This window comes from Oncorhynchus mykiss, chromosome 17 (genome assembly GCF_013265735.2).
Source record: "Oncorhynchus mykiss isolate Arlee chromosome 17, USDA_OmykA_1.1, whole genome shotgun sequence".
Classification (NCBI taxonomy): Eukaryota; Metazoa; Chordata; class Actinopteri; order Salmoniformes; family Salmonidae; genus Oncorhynchus; species Oncorhynchus mykiss.
In genome coordinates, this window is record NC_048581.1 from 6,177,858 (window position 1) to 6,192,969 (window position 15,112).

Sequence of the window (15,112 nt, forward strand, 5' to 3'; positions counted from 1 at the left end):
AGAAGGAAAGAAATTCCACAAATGAACTTAACAAGGCACACCTGTAATCGAAATGCATTCCAGGTGATTACGTCATGAAGCTGGTTGAGAGAATGCCAAGAGTGTGCAAAGCTGTCATCAAGGCAAAGGGTGGATACTTTGAAAAATCTAAAAAATAAAAAAACAAATGTAGACCTATTTGTGAGTATGATTAAATATATACAATTAGATTTCATGACAAAAACACAAATCCTCAGTCAAAACCATAAGCCAGAACATGTATTTCCACAATGAGTAGTGACATGAAGAGTATGTATTCTCTCATGCTCTTTCAGGACCATTAATTGGGTAAAACTCTTTCACACTGGGAGCAGAGGTGAGGCTACCCTCCTTTGTGTGTCACCTCATGTGTTTTCAGGTACCCTAACCGGGTAAAACCATTTCCACACTGAGATCATTGGAAAGGCTTCTCCCCTGTGTGTGCCCTCTCATGACTTTTCAGGCTCCTTAATTGGGTAAAACTCTTTCCACACTGAGAGCATTGGAACGGCTTCTCTCCTGTGTGTATTCTCTCATGTGTTCTCAGGTTCCCAATCCGGGTAAAACTCTTTCCACACTGCGAGCATTGGAATGGCTTTTCACCTGTGTGTATTCTCTTATGCTCTTTCAGTTGCCCTGACCAACTGAAACTCTTTTCACAATGGGAACAGTGGTAAGGCTTTTCCCCTGTGTGTATTCTCTCATGTGATTTCAAGTCCCCTGATCGGGAAAATGTATTTCCACACTGAGAGCATTGGAATGGTTTTTCCCCTGTGTGTTTTCTCCAATGAACTTTCAGTTGTGCTGGCTCGATAAATCTCTTTCCACACTGGAAGCATTGGTAAGGCTTATCTCCTGTGTGTATTCTCTCATGCGATTTTAGGTTCCCTAACCGGGTAAAACTCATTCCACACTGAGAGCAGTTGTAAGACTTCTTCTCTGCGTGTGTTCTCTTGTGGTTTTTAAGATTCCCTAAATGGGTAAAACTCTTTCCACACTGGGAACAGTGGTGTCGTCTCGTTGGTTCAGACGTCTCTGGTTCCTCTGAGTCGGGTCTCTCTTCTGCCAAAGATAAACAGAGTGGTTAAAACAGGGAGACCTGAATGAAATCTCCACATACATTTTAGTCATTTAGCAGACCCTCTTATCCAGAGAGATTTACAGTCAAGTGCTCTTAGCATGTGATGCATGTGCTCCATTGTCTCTTAGCATGTGATGCATGTGCTCCATTGTCTCTTTGCATGTGATGCATGTGCTCCATTGTTCACATGACCCATGTATTTTACACTGTGTGGCTTCAAGGGAATAGTATGGTCACTATCCAGAGCAACTTGTTAGTGCATCCATCTTAAGGTAGCTTGGTGAGACAACCACAACAGTGATAGTTAACATGTCTCAGATGGGCTACGTATTCACCGATTGGATGGTTTCTCTCATCGAGCGGGTTCTAGAAGTATCTGGACGTTTGGATTGATAAAGATCTAAAGTCTAGAAAACATGAAGCTCGTTAAAAAGCTCCAATGTAAAGTAGACTTCTTCATTTTAGAAAAACATATTGGCCTCTCCACAAAGAGCAGGAAGCAGATGACAACTTTCCTGCCATTCTTGACTATGGTGGCGCCATTTCCCAGAATGCAGCAGATGACAACTTTCCTGCCATTCTTGACTATGGTGGCGCCATTTCCCAGAATGCAGCAGATGACAACTTTCCTGCCATTCTTGACTATGGTGGCGCCATTTCCCAGAATGCAGCAGATGACAACTTTCCTGCCATTCTTGACTATGGTGGCGCCATTTCCCAGAATGCAGCAGATGACAACTTTCCTGCCATTCTTGACTATGGTGGCGCCATTTCCCAGAATGCAGCAGATGACAACTTTCCTGCCATTCTTGACTATGGTGGCGCCATTTCCCAGAATGCAGCAGATGACAACTTTCCTGCCATTCTTGACTATGGTGGCGCCATTTCCCAGAATGCAGCAGATGACAACTTTCCTGCCATTCTTGACTATGGTGGCGCCATTTCCCAGAATGCAGCAGATGACAACTTTCCTGCCATTCTTGACTATGGTGGGAGGCCATTTACCAGAATGCAGCAGATGACAACTTTCCTGCCATTCTTGACTATGGATAATACTCTGAAACCTGCAGCAGATAATACTCTGAAACCTGCAGCAGATAATACTCTGAAACCTGCAGCAGATAATACTCTGAAACCTGCAGCAGATAATACTCTTAAACCTGCAGCAGATAATACTCTGAAACCTGCAGCAGATAATACTCTTAAACCTGCAGCAGATAATACTCTGAAACCTGCAGCAGATAATACTCTGAAACCTGCAGCAGATAATACTCTGAAACCTGCAGCAGATAATACTCTTAAACCTGCAGCAGATAATACTCTTAAACCTGCAGCAGATAACACTCTTAAACCTGCAGCAGATAATACTCTGAAACCTGCAGCAGATAATACTCTGAAGCCTGCAGCAGATAATACTCTGAAACCTGCAGCAGATAATACTCTGAAACCTGCAGCAGATAATACTCTTAAACCTGCAGCAGATAATACTCTGAAACCTGCAGCAGATAATACTCTTAAACCTGCAGCAGATAATACTCTGAAACCTGCAGCAGATAATACTCTGAAACCTGCAGCAGATAATACTCTGAAACCTGCAGCAGATAATACTCTGAAACCTGCAGCAGATAATACTCTGAAACCTGCAGCAGATAATACTCTGAAACCTGCAGCAGATAATACTCTGAAACCTGCAGCAGATAATACTCTGAAACCTGCAGCAGATAATACTCTGAAACCTGCAGCAGATAATACTCTGAAACCTGCAGCAGATAATACTCTGAAACCTGCAGCAGATAATACTCTGAAACCTGCAGCAGATAATACTCTGAAACCTGCAGCAGATAATACTCTGAAACCTGCAGCAGATAATACTCTGAAACCTGCAGCAGATAATACTCTGAAACCTGCAGCAGATAGTACTCTGAAACCTGCAGCAGATAGTACTCTGAAACCTGCAGCAGATAATACTCTGAAACCTGCAGCAGATAATACTCTGAAACCTGCAGCAGATAATACTCTTAAACCTGCAGCAGATAATACTCTTAAACCTGCAGCAGATAATACTCTTAAACCTGCAGCAGATAATACTCTTAAACCTGCAGCAGATAATACTCTGAAACCTGCAGCAGATAATACTCTGAAACCTGCAGCAGATAATACTCTGAAACCTGCAGCAGATAATACTCTGAAACCTGCAGCAGATAATACTCTGAAACCTGCAGCAGATAATACTCTGAAACCTGCAGCAGATAATACTCTGAAACCTGCAGCAGATAATACTCTGAAACCTGCAGCGGATAATACTCTGAAACCTGCAGCAGATAATACTCTTAAACCTGCAGCAGATAATACTCTTAAACCTGCAGCAGATAATACTCTTAAACCTGCAGCAGATAATACTCTGAAACCTGCAGCAGATAATACTCTGAAACCTGCAGCAGATAATACTCTGAAACCTGCAGCAGATAATACTCTGAAACCTGCAGCAGATAATACTCTTAAACCTGCAGCAGATAATACTCTTAAACCTGCAGCAGATAATACTCTTAAACCTGCAGCAGATAATACTCTGAAACCTGCAGCAGATAATACTCTTAAACCTGCAGCAGATAATACTCTTAAACCTGCAGCAGATAATACTCTTAAACCTGCAGCAGATAATACTCTTAAACCTGCAGCAGATAATACTCTGAAACCTGCAGCAGATAATACTCTTAAACCTGCAGCAGATAATACTCTGAAACCTGCAGCAGATAATACTCTTAAACCTGCAGCAGATAATACTCTTAAACCTGCAACAGATAATACTCTTAAACCTGCAGCAGATAATACTCTGAAACCTGCAGCAGATAATACTCTGAAACCTGCAGCAGATAATACTCTTACAACCTGCAGCAGATAATACTCTTAAACCTGCAGCAGATAATACTCTTAAACCTGCAGCAGATAATACTCTGAAACCTGCAGCAGATAATACTCTGAAACCTGCAGCAGATAATACTCTGAAACCTGCAGCAGATAATACTCTGAAACCTGCAGCAGATAATACTCTGAAACCTGCAGCAGATAATACTCTGAAACCTGCAGCAGATAATACTCTGAAACCTGCAGCAGATAATACTCTGAAACCTGCAGCAGATAATACTCTTAAACCTGCAGCGGATAATACTCTTAAACCTGCAGCGGATAATACTCTGAAACCTGCAGCAGATAATACTCTTAAACCTGCAGCAGATAATACTCTGAAACCTGCAGCAGATAATACTCTTAAACCTGCAGCAGATAATACTCTGAAACCTGCAGCAGATAATACTCTTAAACCTGCAGCAGATAATACTCTGAAACCTGCAGCAGATAATACTCAAACCTGCAGCAGATAATACTCTGAAACCTCTGGATGCCGTCTACCTTGGCGCCCTTCTTTTTAATCACAGGTGACAGTTTTAATCACTGCATCCTGTATCAGGTGACAGTTTTAATCACTGCATCCTGTATCAGGTGACAGTTTTAATCACTGCATCCTGTATCAGGTGACAGTTTTAATCACTGCATCCTGTATCAGGTGACAGTTTTAATCACTGCATCCTGTATCAGGTGAGCTGGACCTCACTAAAGTCCCGTAGATCTCTTCATTACTCCATTCTTATGTGATCTCAGGCTGATACAGAGAGACTCATCCATGCTTTTATTACAAGCAGGCTTGACTAATGTAATGCTCTCCTGGCTGGTCTACCCAAGAAAGCCTTTGGTCAACTGCAAAGCATACAGTATGCTGCAGACCAAGACCAGACAGAGAACATACGCTACACTGATTTTAAGGTCTCTGTACTGGCTGCCTGTGAGTTTTAGAATTCATTTTAAAATGATTCTATTGGTTTTTAAATCAATCCATGATTGAGCACCAATACATGTCAGACATGTTTTTAAGTGATGTACCCAGTAGGTCCCTCAGGTCCTCTGGCCTTTTAACTCAAAGCCTAGGACCAAGAGGCATGGAGAGGGAGCCTTTAGTTACTATTCCCCCAGCCTCTGGACTAGCCTGCTAGAGAACCTGAGGGGGACCAAGAGGCATGGAGAGGGAGCCTTTAGTTACTATGCCCCCAGACTCTGGACTAGCCTGCTAGAGAACCTGAGGGGGACCAAGAGACATGAAGAGGCAGCCTTTAGTTACTATACCCCCAGACTCTGGACTAGCCTGCTAGAGAACCTGAGGGGGACCAAGAGACATGGAGAGGCAGCCTTTAGTTACTATACCCCCAGACTCTGGACTAGCCTGCTAGAGAACCTGAGGGAGACCAAGAGGCATGGAGAGGCTTTAGTTACTATACCCCCAGACTCTGGACTAGCCTGCTAGAGAACCTGAGGGGGACCAAGAGGCATGGAGAGGCAGCCTTGAGTTAATTTCATTATTTTTTTAAAATTTCATTTTACCTTTATTTAACTAGGCAAGTCAGTTAAGAACACATTCTTATTTTCAATGACAGCCTAGGAACAGTCGGTTAACTGCCTTGTTCAGGGGCAGAATGACAGATTTTTTACCTTGTTAGCTCGGGGATTCTATCTTGCAACCTTCCAGTTACTAGCGCCAACACTCTAACCACTGGGATACCTGCCGCCCCAGCAGGTAGTCTAATATGCCCCCAGCCTCTGGAATAGCCTGCCAGAGAACCTGAGGGGGACCAAGAGGCATGGAGAGGCAGCCTTTAGTTACTATACCCCCAGACTCTGGACTAGCCTGCCAGAGAACCTGAGGGGGACCAAGAGGCATGGAGAGGGAGCCTTTAGTTACTATACCCCCAGACTCTGGACTGCCACCCCAGCAGGTAGTCTAATATGCCCCCAGCCTCTGGAATAGCCTGCTAGAGAACCTGAGGGGGACCAAGAGGCATGGAGAGGGAGCCTTTAGTTACTATACCCCCAGACTCTGGACTAGCCTGCCAGAGAACCTGAGGGAGACCAAGAGGCATGGAGAGGGAGCCTTTAGTTACTATACCCCCAGACTCTGGACTAGCCTGCCAGAGAACCTGAGGGAGACCAAGAGGCATGGAGAGGGAGCCTTTAGTTACTATGCCCCCAGACTCTGGACTAGCCTGCTAGAGAACCTGAGGGGGACCAAGAGGCATGGAGAGGGAGCCTTTAGTTACTATACCCCCAGACTCTGGACTAGCCTGCTAGAGAACCTGAGGGAGACCAAGAGGCATGGAGAGGGAGCCTTTAGTTACTATGCCCCCAGACTCTGGACTAGCCTGCCAGAGAACCTGAGGGAGACCAAGAGGCATGGAGAGGGAGCCTTTAGTTACTATGCCCCCAGACTCTGGACTAGCCTGCCAGAGAACCTGAGGGGGACCAAGAGGCATGGAGAGGGAGCCTTTAGTTACTATGCCCCCAGACTCTGGACTAGCCTGCCAGAGAACCTGAGGGGGACCAAGAGGCATGGAGAGGGAGCCTTTAGTTACTATACCCCCAGACTCTGGACTAGCCTGCTAGAGAACCTGAGGGGGACCAAGAGGCATGGAGAGGGAGCCTTTAGTTACTATGCCCCCAGACTCTGGACTAGCCTGCTAGAGAACCTGAGGGGGACCAAGAGGCATGGAGAGGGAGCCTTTAGTTACTATGCCCCCAGACTCTGGACTAGCCTGCTAGAGAACCTGAGGGGGACCAAGAGGCATGGAGAGGCTTTAGTTACTATACCCCCAGACTCTGGAATAGTATAGTCCAGCCTGCCAGAGAACCTGAGGGGGGCTGAAACTGTGGACATTTTTAAAAGAGATCAACACCTTTTTAGCAGTGCTTTTCCTCAGCTTTTTAGTCACTCAGTTTTTACTGTTCTTCTTCATGTGTTGTGTGGTAAAGGTTTCAGTTTTTACTGTTCTTCTTCATGTGTTGTGTGGTAAAGGTTTCAGTTTTTACTGTTATTCTTCATGTGTTGTGTGGTAAAGGTTTCAGTTTTTACTGTTATTCTTCATGTGTTTTGTGGTAAAGGTTTCAGTTTTTACTGTTCTTCTTCATGTGTTGTGGTAAAGGTTTCAGTTTTTACTGTTATTCTTCATGTGTTGTGTGGTAAAGGTTTCAGTTTTTACTGTTCTTCTTCATGTGTTGTGTGGTAAAGGTTTCAGTTTTTACTGTTATTCTTCATGTGTTGTGTGGTAAAGGTTTCAGTTTTTACTGATATTCTTCATGTGTTGTGTGGTAAAGGTTTCAGTTTTTACTGTTCTTCTTCATGTGTTGTGTGGTAAAGGTTTCAGTTTTTACTGTTATTCTTCGTGTGTTGTGTGGTAAAGGTTTCAGTTTTTACTGTTCTTCTTCATGTGTTGTGTGATAAAGGTTTCAGTTTTTACTGTTATTCTTCATGTGTTGTGTGGTAAAGGTTTCAGTTTTTATTGTAGTTCTTTAATTGTATATCCCCTTATGTGTTTAGTAGTAAATACTTCAGTTTTATTTTCAGTGTTTTTATTTATTTCCTGTGAAGGACATTGTTTTGCATTCCATGTCTGAAATGTGCTGTATAAATAAAGCTTGATTTGAATATTTAGCATGCTCCGAACACCTGTGTGTAAGCTAACTGGGGGAGGAAGTTTAGTTCATCAATTGGAGCCTCCGTGCAGTACGTCTCTTTTCTATTTCAAAGAATCTTTGTCGCTGACATGAACTATAACGGGCAAATCAGCATGTTTTCTAAAACTGTTGGAGCACAGCGTCGGAAATGTAGTTTACATGGAGCCAAATGTGGGTGAATGTAATGGCTGAAAACCCTACATACATAGAAGGGTTTGAGAGCTTACATATTATTAATGTAGTTTACATGGAGCCAAAATGTGGGTGAATGTAATGGCTGAAAACCCTACATACATAGAAGGGTTTCCGAGAGCTTAAATATTATTAATGTAAAAGTCCATGTACCAATCACAGATTGGCCCTTTAACAATTCCTATAGTACTGAACAACCTATTCATGTGTAGACAGTGCGGAGTCTATGCCCGTTTTTAAGACAATACTCACTGGTGTTAATCAGATCTTCAGTCTCCTCTTCATCTCCTTCCTCCTCTTTCGCTCCCAAAACGCCTTCCTCCTTTACCTTCATTGAGATATCGTCCTCTTCCTCTCTAAAAGGTTCTTCCACTTTTTTCACTATAACATCCTCATCTTCCTCCTGTTTAATTCTGAAAGCTTCTACCTCTTCCTCTTCCACTGTGACAGCCTCTATCCCCTCTTCCTCGTTCACTGTGGCAGTCTCTATCCCCTCTTCCTTGTTCACTGTGACAGCCTCTATCTCTTCTTCCTCTTTCACTGTGACAGCCTCTATCCCCTCTTCCACTCCAAAAAGATCTTTCTCTTTTTTCACAATAACATCCTCCTCTTCCTCCTTTTTTATTCTGAAAGCTTCTACATCTTCCTCTTTCACTCCAAAAATATATTTATCTTCTTTCACTATAACAGACTCCTCTTCCTCCTTTTTGATTCTGAAAGCTTCTACCTCCTCCTCTACCACTGTGACAGCCTCTATCCCCTCTTCCTCTTTCACTACAAACTGTTTTTTCTCTTCTTTCACTTTAACATCCTCCTGTTCTTCTTTCAATGTGATTTCCTCCTGTTTTATTCTGAAAGCTTCTTCTTCTTTCACTGTAATATTCTCATCTTCTTCTTTTACGACAATGTTCAGCTCCAGAGCTCCTTTCTCCGTCCAGTAGACCTCCTCTTCTTTAGCAAGGGGCGAGTAGCTTAGTGAGCTCATGGTCAGGGATGTTAGCTAGCTAGGTAGCATTAGCGACTAGCCTAGTGCTAGGCTCAGAATCAAATCAATCTGAACAAATTAATAAATTGAACAAGTACGTTAAGTTAACTCCTGTGTATAAAACACCTATTAATATACACAAAATAGTAAAAGTAGCTTCAATTATTCGGTTTTATGTCGGCTAGCAAGCCGATGTGGCTGATTCAGTAGTCGACAGCCTCCCGTCCACTAGATTATACGTCAAGCAAGAAGAATCAGCTGAAATACTCATATCGCCATCTGCTGACTGGAGTGGACAACACAATTATCCACTACATCAAATCCAATCTTATTTGTCAAATGCGCCGAATACAACAGCTGTCGACTTTACCGTGAAACACTTACTCACAAGCCCTTAACTAACAATCTCCTTATTTTACTAGGGAAAAAAATGTAATACACAAATCAACATACATGATGGAAAAGGGCCTTTTTTTAAATTGATTTGGAAAATTATTTAGAATCATTCAAACGTATGCAAAACAAAACGTCCCAAATGTATTGGCTACATGTCTGTGTTTGATATACGGATTTGTTTTGTTTTTTCCTCTTTGCAATTTTATATTTGGGTAATCCCTCTGTCTGTTCCGTGTTTTATGTTATTGTTGTTAATTAAATATATATAGACACAACCAGTCAAGTTATTAAATATATATAGACACAACCAGTCAAAAGTTATTACATATATATAGACACTCAAAAAGAAAGGAGGACCAAGGCGCTCTTCATATAATTGATTCAAATGTCTTTATTAGTATGGCATGTTCAATATAAACACTTTTTTTTTTTCGACTCGTTTTGGCTGCGTGGCCTTTTTTTTGTACTCCCTGGGGAAAGGCCACGCAGCCGAAACGCATCGGTTTTAAAAAAACTTTGTTTCTATTGAACATGCCATACTAATAAAGGCATTTTAATCAATTATATGAAGAGCGCCCTGGTCCTCCTTTCTTTTTGATGACCAATTCACCCCTTTTACCAAAGAGCACCTTCTATCTACCAAAATGTACTATTGTGTACCTTAGTAGCGCTTCCCTTCCTCCTATTTCTACTATATATAGACCAGTATATATATATATATATATATATATATATATATACCTATATATCTACCAGTCAAAAGTTTCAGAACACTGACTCATTCAATTTTTTTTGATTTTTTTTTTTTTTTTTTGACAGTTTTCTACATTGTAGAATAATAGTGAAGACATCAAAACTATGAAATAACACATATGGAATCATGTAGTAACCATAAAAAAGTGTTAAACAAATCAAAATATATTTTATATTTGAGATTCTTCAAATAGCCACCCTTTGCCTTGATGACAGCTTTGCACGCTCTCGGCATTCTCTCAAACAGCTTCACCTGCAAAACCATCTCAATTTGGTTGAGGTTGAGGGATTGTGGAGGCCAGGTCATCTGATGCAGCACTCCATAACTCTCCTTCTTGGTAAAATAGCCCTTACACAGCCTGGAGGTGTGGTGGGTCATTGTCCTGTTGAAAAACAAATGATAGTCCAACTAAGTCCAAACCAGACAGGGTGGCGTACCACTGCAGAAGGCTGTGGTAGCCATGCTGGTTAAGTTAGCCTTGTTTCTATTGAACATGCCATACTAATAAAGGCATTTTAATCAATTATATGAAGAGCGCCCTGGTCCTCCTTTCTTTTTGATGACCAATTCACCCCTTTTACCAAAGAGCACCTTCTATCTACCAAAATGTACTATTGTGTACCTTAGTAGCGCTTCCCTTCCTCCTATTTCTACTATATATAGACCAGTATATATATATATATATATATATATATATACCTATATATCTACCAGTCAAAAGTTTCAGAACACTGACTCATTCAATTTTTTTTGATTTTTTTTTTTTTTTTTTGACAGTTTTCTACATTGTAGAATAATAGTGAAGACATCAAAACTATGAAATAACACATATGGAATCATGTAGTAACCATAAAAAAGTGTTAAACAAATCAAAATATATTTTATATTTGAGATTCTTCAAATAGCCACCCTTTGCCTTGATGACAGCTTTGCACGCTCTCGGCATTCTCTCAAACAGCTTCACCTGCAAAACCATCTCAATTTGGTTGAGGTTGAGGGATTGTGGAGGCCAGGTCATCTGATGCAGCACTCCATAACTCTCCTTCTTGGTAAAATAGCCCTTACACCGCCTGGAGGTGTGGTGGGTCATTGTCCTGTTGAAAAACAAATGATAGTCCAACTAAGTCCAAACCAGACAGGGTGGCGTACCACTGCAGAAGGCTGTGGTAGCCATGCTGGTTAAGTTAGCCTTGAATTCTAAATAAATTACTGACAGTGTCACCAGCAAAGGACCCCCACACCATCACACCTCCTCCTCCATGCTTTACGGTGGGAAATACACATGCAGAGATCATCCGTTCACCCACACCGCGTGTCACAAAGACACGGCGATTGGAACCAAAAATCTCCAATTTGGACACCGGTCTAATGTCCATTGCTCGTGTTTCTTGGCCCAAGCAAGTCTCTTCTTCTTATTGCTGTCCTTTAGTAGTGGTTTCCTTGCAGCAATTCAACCATGAAGGCCTGATTCACGCAGTCTCCTCTGAACAGTTGATGTTGAGATGTGTCTGTTACTTGAACTTTGTGAAGCATTTATTTGGCCTGAAATTTCTGAGGCTGATTTTTCAATGTAGAAAATAAATCATTTAAAAACAACCAGATGTGATGTTCTCTCTTACTTCTTACAGCCAATAGTTTCCTCCAAGGCTGACCTGCCCATTAGGCAGATTGAGAAGGGCGTCATTTTCCAAGCTCAATTGACCAAGACGCACCGCCAACAACACATAATAACACAGCACATAATTCTGCCAAAAAACAATTAAAACTTCTCTCATCCAGTGGCATATGGGCTATTTAGGTGAGTAGCCACATGAAGCAGTGCCCACTTTGCCAAACGTGGACAGATACGGCTTTACCTGTGCAGAGTAAATGCCCCTTTGCCCTTCCAGTCTCCTAATTGCCTTTTTTGGTTGGTGATATCATTTGCATAAAAACATTTGGCGTTGTTGCACTAAGCCCATTGCTTGCAAGTTGTTGTTAAATTAGTGTTTTGCATTTTCCTTCTACTTCCTGAAGAGGAAACAGAGAGGAATGCCTGTGGCGCTCAGATTGTCTACACTACGTGTAGCTGTTAGCGATGATGCTGATTGTCTCCCACTATGTAGCTGTTAGCGATGATGCTGATTGTCTACCACTGTGTGTAGCTGTTAGCGATGATTTTGATTGTCCACCACTGTGTGTAGCTGTTAGCGATGATGCTGATTGTCTCCCACTATGTAGCTGTTAGCGATGATTCTGATTGTCTACCACTGTGTTTAGCTGAAGGCGATGATTCTGATTGTCTACCACTGTGTGTAGCTGTTAGCGATGATGCTAATGATCCACGATGTGTAGCTGTTAGCGATGATGCTAATGATCCACTACAGTGGGGCAAAAAAGTATTTAGTCAGCCACCAATTGTGCAAGTTCTCCCACTTAAAAAGATGAGAGAGGCCTGTAATTTTCAACTTCAACTATGACAGACAAAATGAGGGAAAAAAATCCAGAAAATCACATTGTAAGATTTTTTAATGAATTTATTTGCAAATTATGGTGGAAAATAAGTATATGTGTGTGAATACCCCATTACACCATGTGAATACACTACTACCCCTGTGGATACCCTATTACACCATTACCGCCTGTGAATACCCTACCACACCGTTACCCCCTGGGAATTCCCTACTACATCATTATCCCCACAAATTCCCTACTACACCATTACCCCCTGTGAATACCCTACTACACTATTACCCCCTGTGAATACCCTACTACACCATTACCCCCTGTGAATACACTACTACACCATTACCCCCTGTGAATACCCTACTACACCATTACCCCCTGTGAATACCCTACTACACCATTACCCTGTGAATACCCTACTACACCATTACCCCTGTGAATACCCTACTACACCATTACCCCCTGTGAATACCCTACTACACCATTACCCCCTGTGAATACCCTACTACACCATTACCCTGTGAATACCCTACTACACCATTACCCCTGTGAATACCCTACTACACCATTACCCCCTGTGAATACCCTACTACACCATTACCCCCTGTGAATACACTACTACACCATTACCCCCTGTGAATACCCTACTACACCATTACCCCCTGTGAATACCCTACTACACTATTACCCCCTGTGAATACAATACTACACCATTACCCCCTGTGAATACCCTACTACACCATTACCCCCTGTGAATACCCTACTACACCATTACCCCCTGTGAATACCCTACTACACCATTACCCTGTGAATACCCTACTACACTATTACCCCCTGTGAATACAATACTACACCATTACCCCCTGTGAATACAATACTACACTATTGTATCTTCTATTGTTGACCAATGTTTTTCGTTTAAGTAAGCATGTTTAAGAAGGCTATTGCTCCAAAATGAACACCGTTTCGTTATTTAACAGTAGGCTAAATTCACTGAAGAGTAATTGAAAGCCACGTTCACAATGCTTTTAGTGTAGAGCAAATGTAAACCTGCACTGGGTAACTATATGTGTATTGCGTCACTATGTGTGTACAGGTGTTTTTGGAGACCCCTCTGGCAAGAATGTAGTATTATTCTAGATTTGAAAATGATATCCCAGAAACGATCAACTTCTCCTCTGGGACTTTGTACTGACTGCAAAATAAAAGTACATTTTATTGGCATACTTTCAGTTTATTTTTTTTTATTTCTTTCATTAAATAACATTATATTGAGACATACAAAGAGAAGCGTGTGTTAATTGATTAGTTCAGCTCATTTTTTAAATGATTGCGAATTTAAAAACATAATTTATATCTACTATACAGGGCTTCAGATACTAATCTGAAGATTTGGATTGAACTTTCATTTTTATGCTGCTGACATAAATATATGTGAGGACAAAGACTCACATTGAGATTTCAAGAACCAAACTGACAAACTGTCTAGATGGGGACACTGAGACTTCAAGAACCAAACTGACAAACTGTCTAGATGAGGACACTGAGACTTCAAGAACCAAACTGACAAACTGTCTAGATGAGGACACTGAGAACCAGACTGACAGACTGTCTAGATGAGGACACTGGCAGAGACTTCAAGAACCAAACTGACAAACTGTCTAGATGAGGACACTGAGACTTCAAGAATCAAACTGACAGACTGTCTAGATGAGGACACTGAGACCCAGACTGACAGACTGTCTAGATGAGGACACTGAGAACCAGACTGACAGACTGTCTAGATGAGGACACTGAGAACCAGACTGACAGACTGTCTAGATGAGGACACTGAGAACCAGACTGACAGAATGTCTAGATGAGGACACTGAGAACCAAACTGACAGACTGTCTAGATGAGGACACTGAGAACCAGACTGACAGAATGTCTAGATGAGGACACTGAGAACCAAACTGACAGACTGTCTAGATGAGGACACTGAGAATCAGACTGACAGACTGTCTAGATGAGGACACTGAGAACCAGACTGACAGAATGTCTAGATGAGGACACTGAGAACCAAACTGACAGACTGTCTATATGAGGACACTGAGAACCAGACTGACAGACTGTCTAAATGCAATCAAAAGACGGACGCAGTTAAACGTAATTGCAGCAAACCAGACCTTCTGCTTTTTGGCTCTAAAAGTGCACAGAACTAGATGAGCACTTTCTCATTTGAAGGAACATAAAATCAGGTCGCGTAACATCGCTCCAATCAGGTCGCCTAACATCGCTCCAATCAGGTCGCCTAACATCGCTCCAATCAGGTCGCCTAACATCGCTCCAATCAGGTTGCGTAACATCGCTCCAATCGGGTCACGTAACATCGCTCCAATCAGGTCGCCTAACATCGCTCCAATCAGGTTGCGTAACATCGCTCCAATCGGTGTCGCGTAACATCGCTTCAATCAGGTCGTTCTTCAATCAGGTCGTTCTTCACTACTGCTGACAGGAATCCCAGTAAGGCTTCTTTCCAGACCTCAAACCAAAAAAAAAACATCAACCCTGTTTTATAAAACCTCTATTGGCTTCCTGTTTAGGAAGCTTCCTCTTTGCTCACCTCTTTTGGCTAACTGTTTTATTCAACCTCTATTGGCTTCCTGTTTAGGAAGCTTCCTGTTTGCTCACCTCTATTGGCTTCCT

At 42.0% G+C, this 15,112-nt stretch overlaps 1 protein-coding gene across 1 annotated transcript; it reads right to left on the minus strand.

The window, feature by feature from the left end:
• Nucleotides 1–60: 60 nt before the first annotated feature.
• Nucleotides 61–9,052, minus strand: LOC110516679 (zinc finger protein 568-like). The gene is made up of 2 exons (XM_036947944.1): nucleotides 8,099–9,052; nucleotides 61–1,080 (listed from the first exon to the last, which is right to left on the minus strand). Exons 1-2 carry the CDS (start codon nucleotides 8,829–8,831, stop codon nucleotides 434–436), a joined length of 1,380 nt encoding a protein of 459 aa, XP_036803839.1. The 5' UTR covers nucleotides 8,832–9,052; the 3' UTR covers nucleotides 61–433.
• Nucleotides 9,053–15,112: the final 6,060 nt, after the last annotated feature.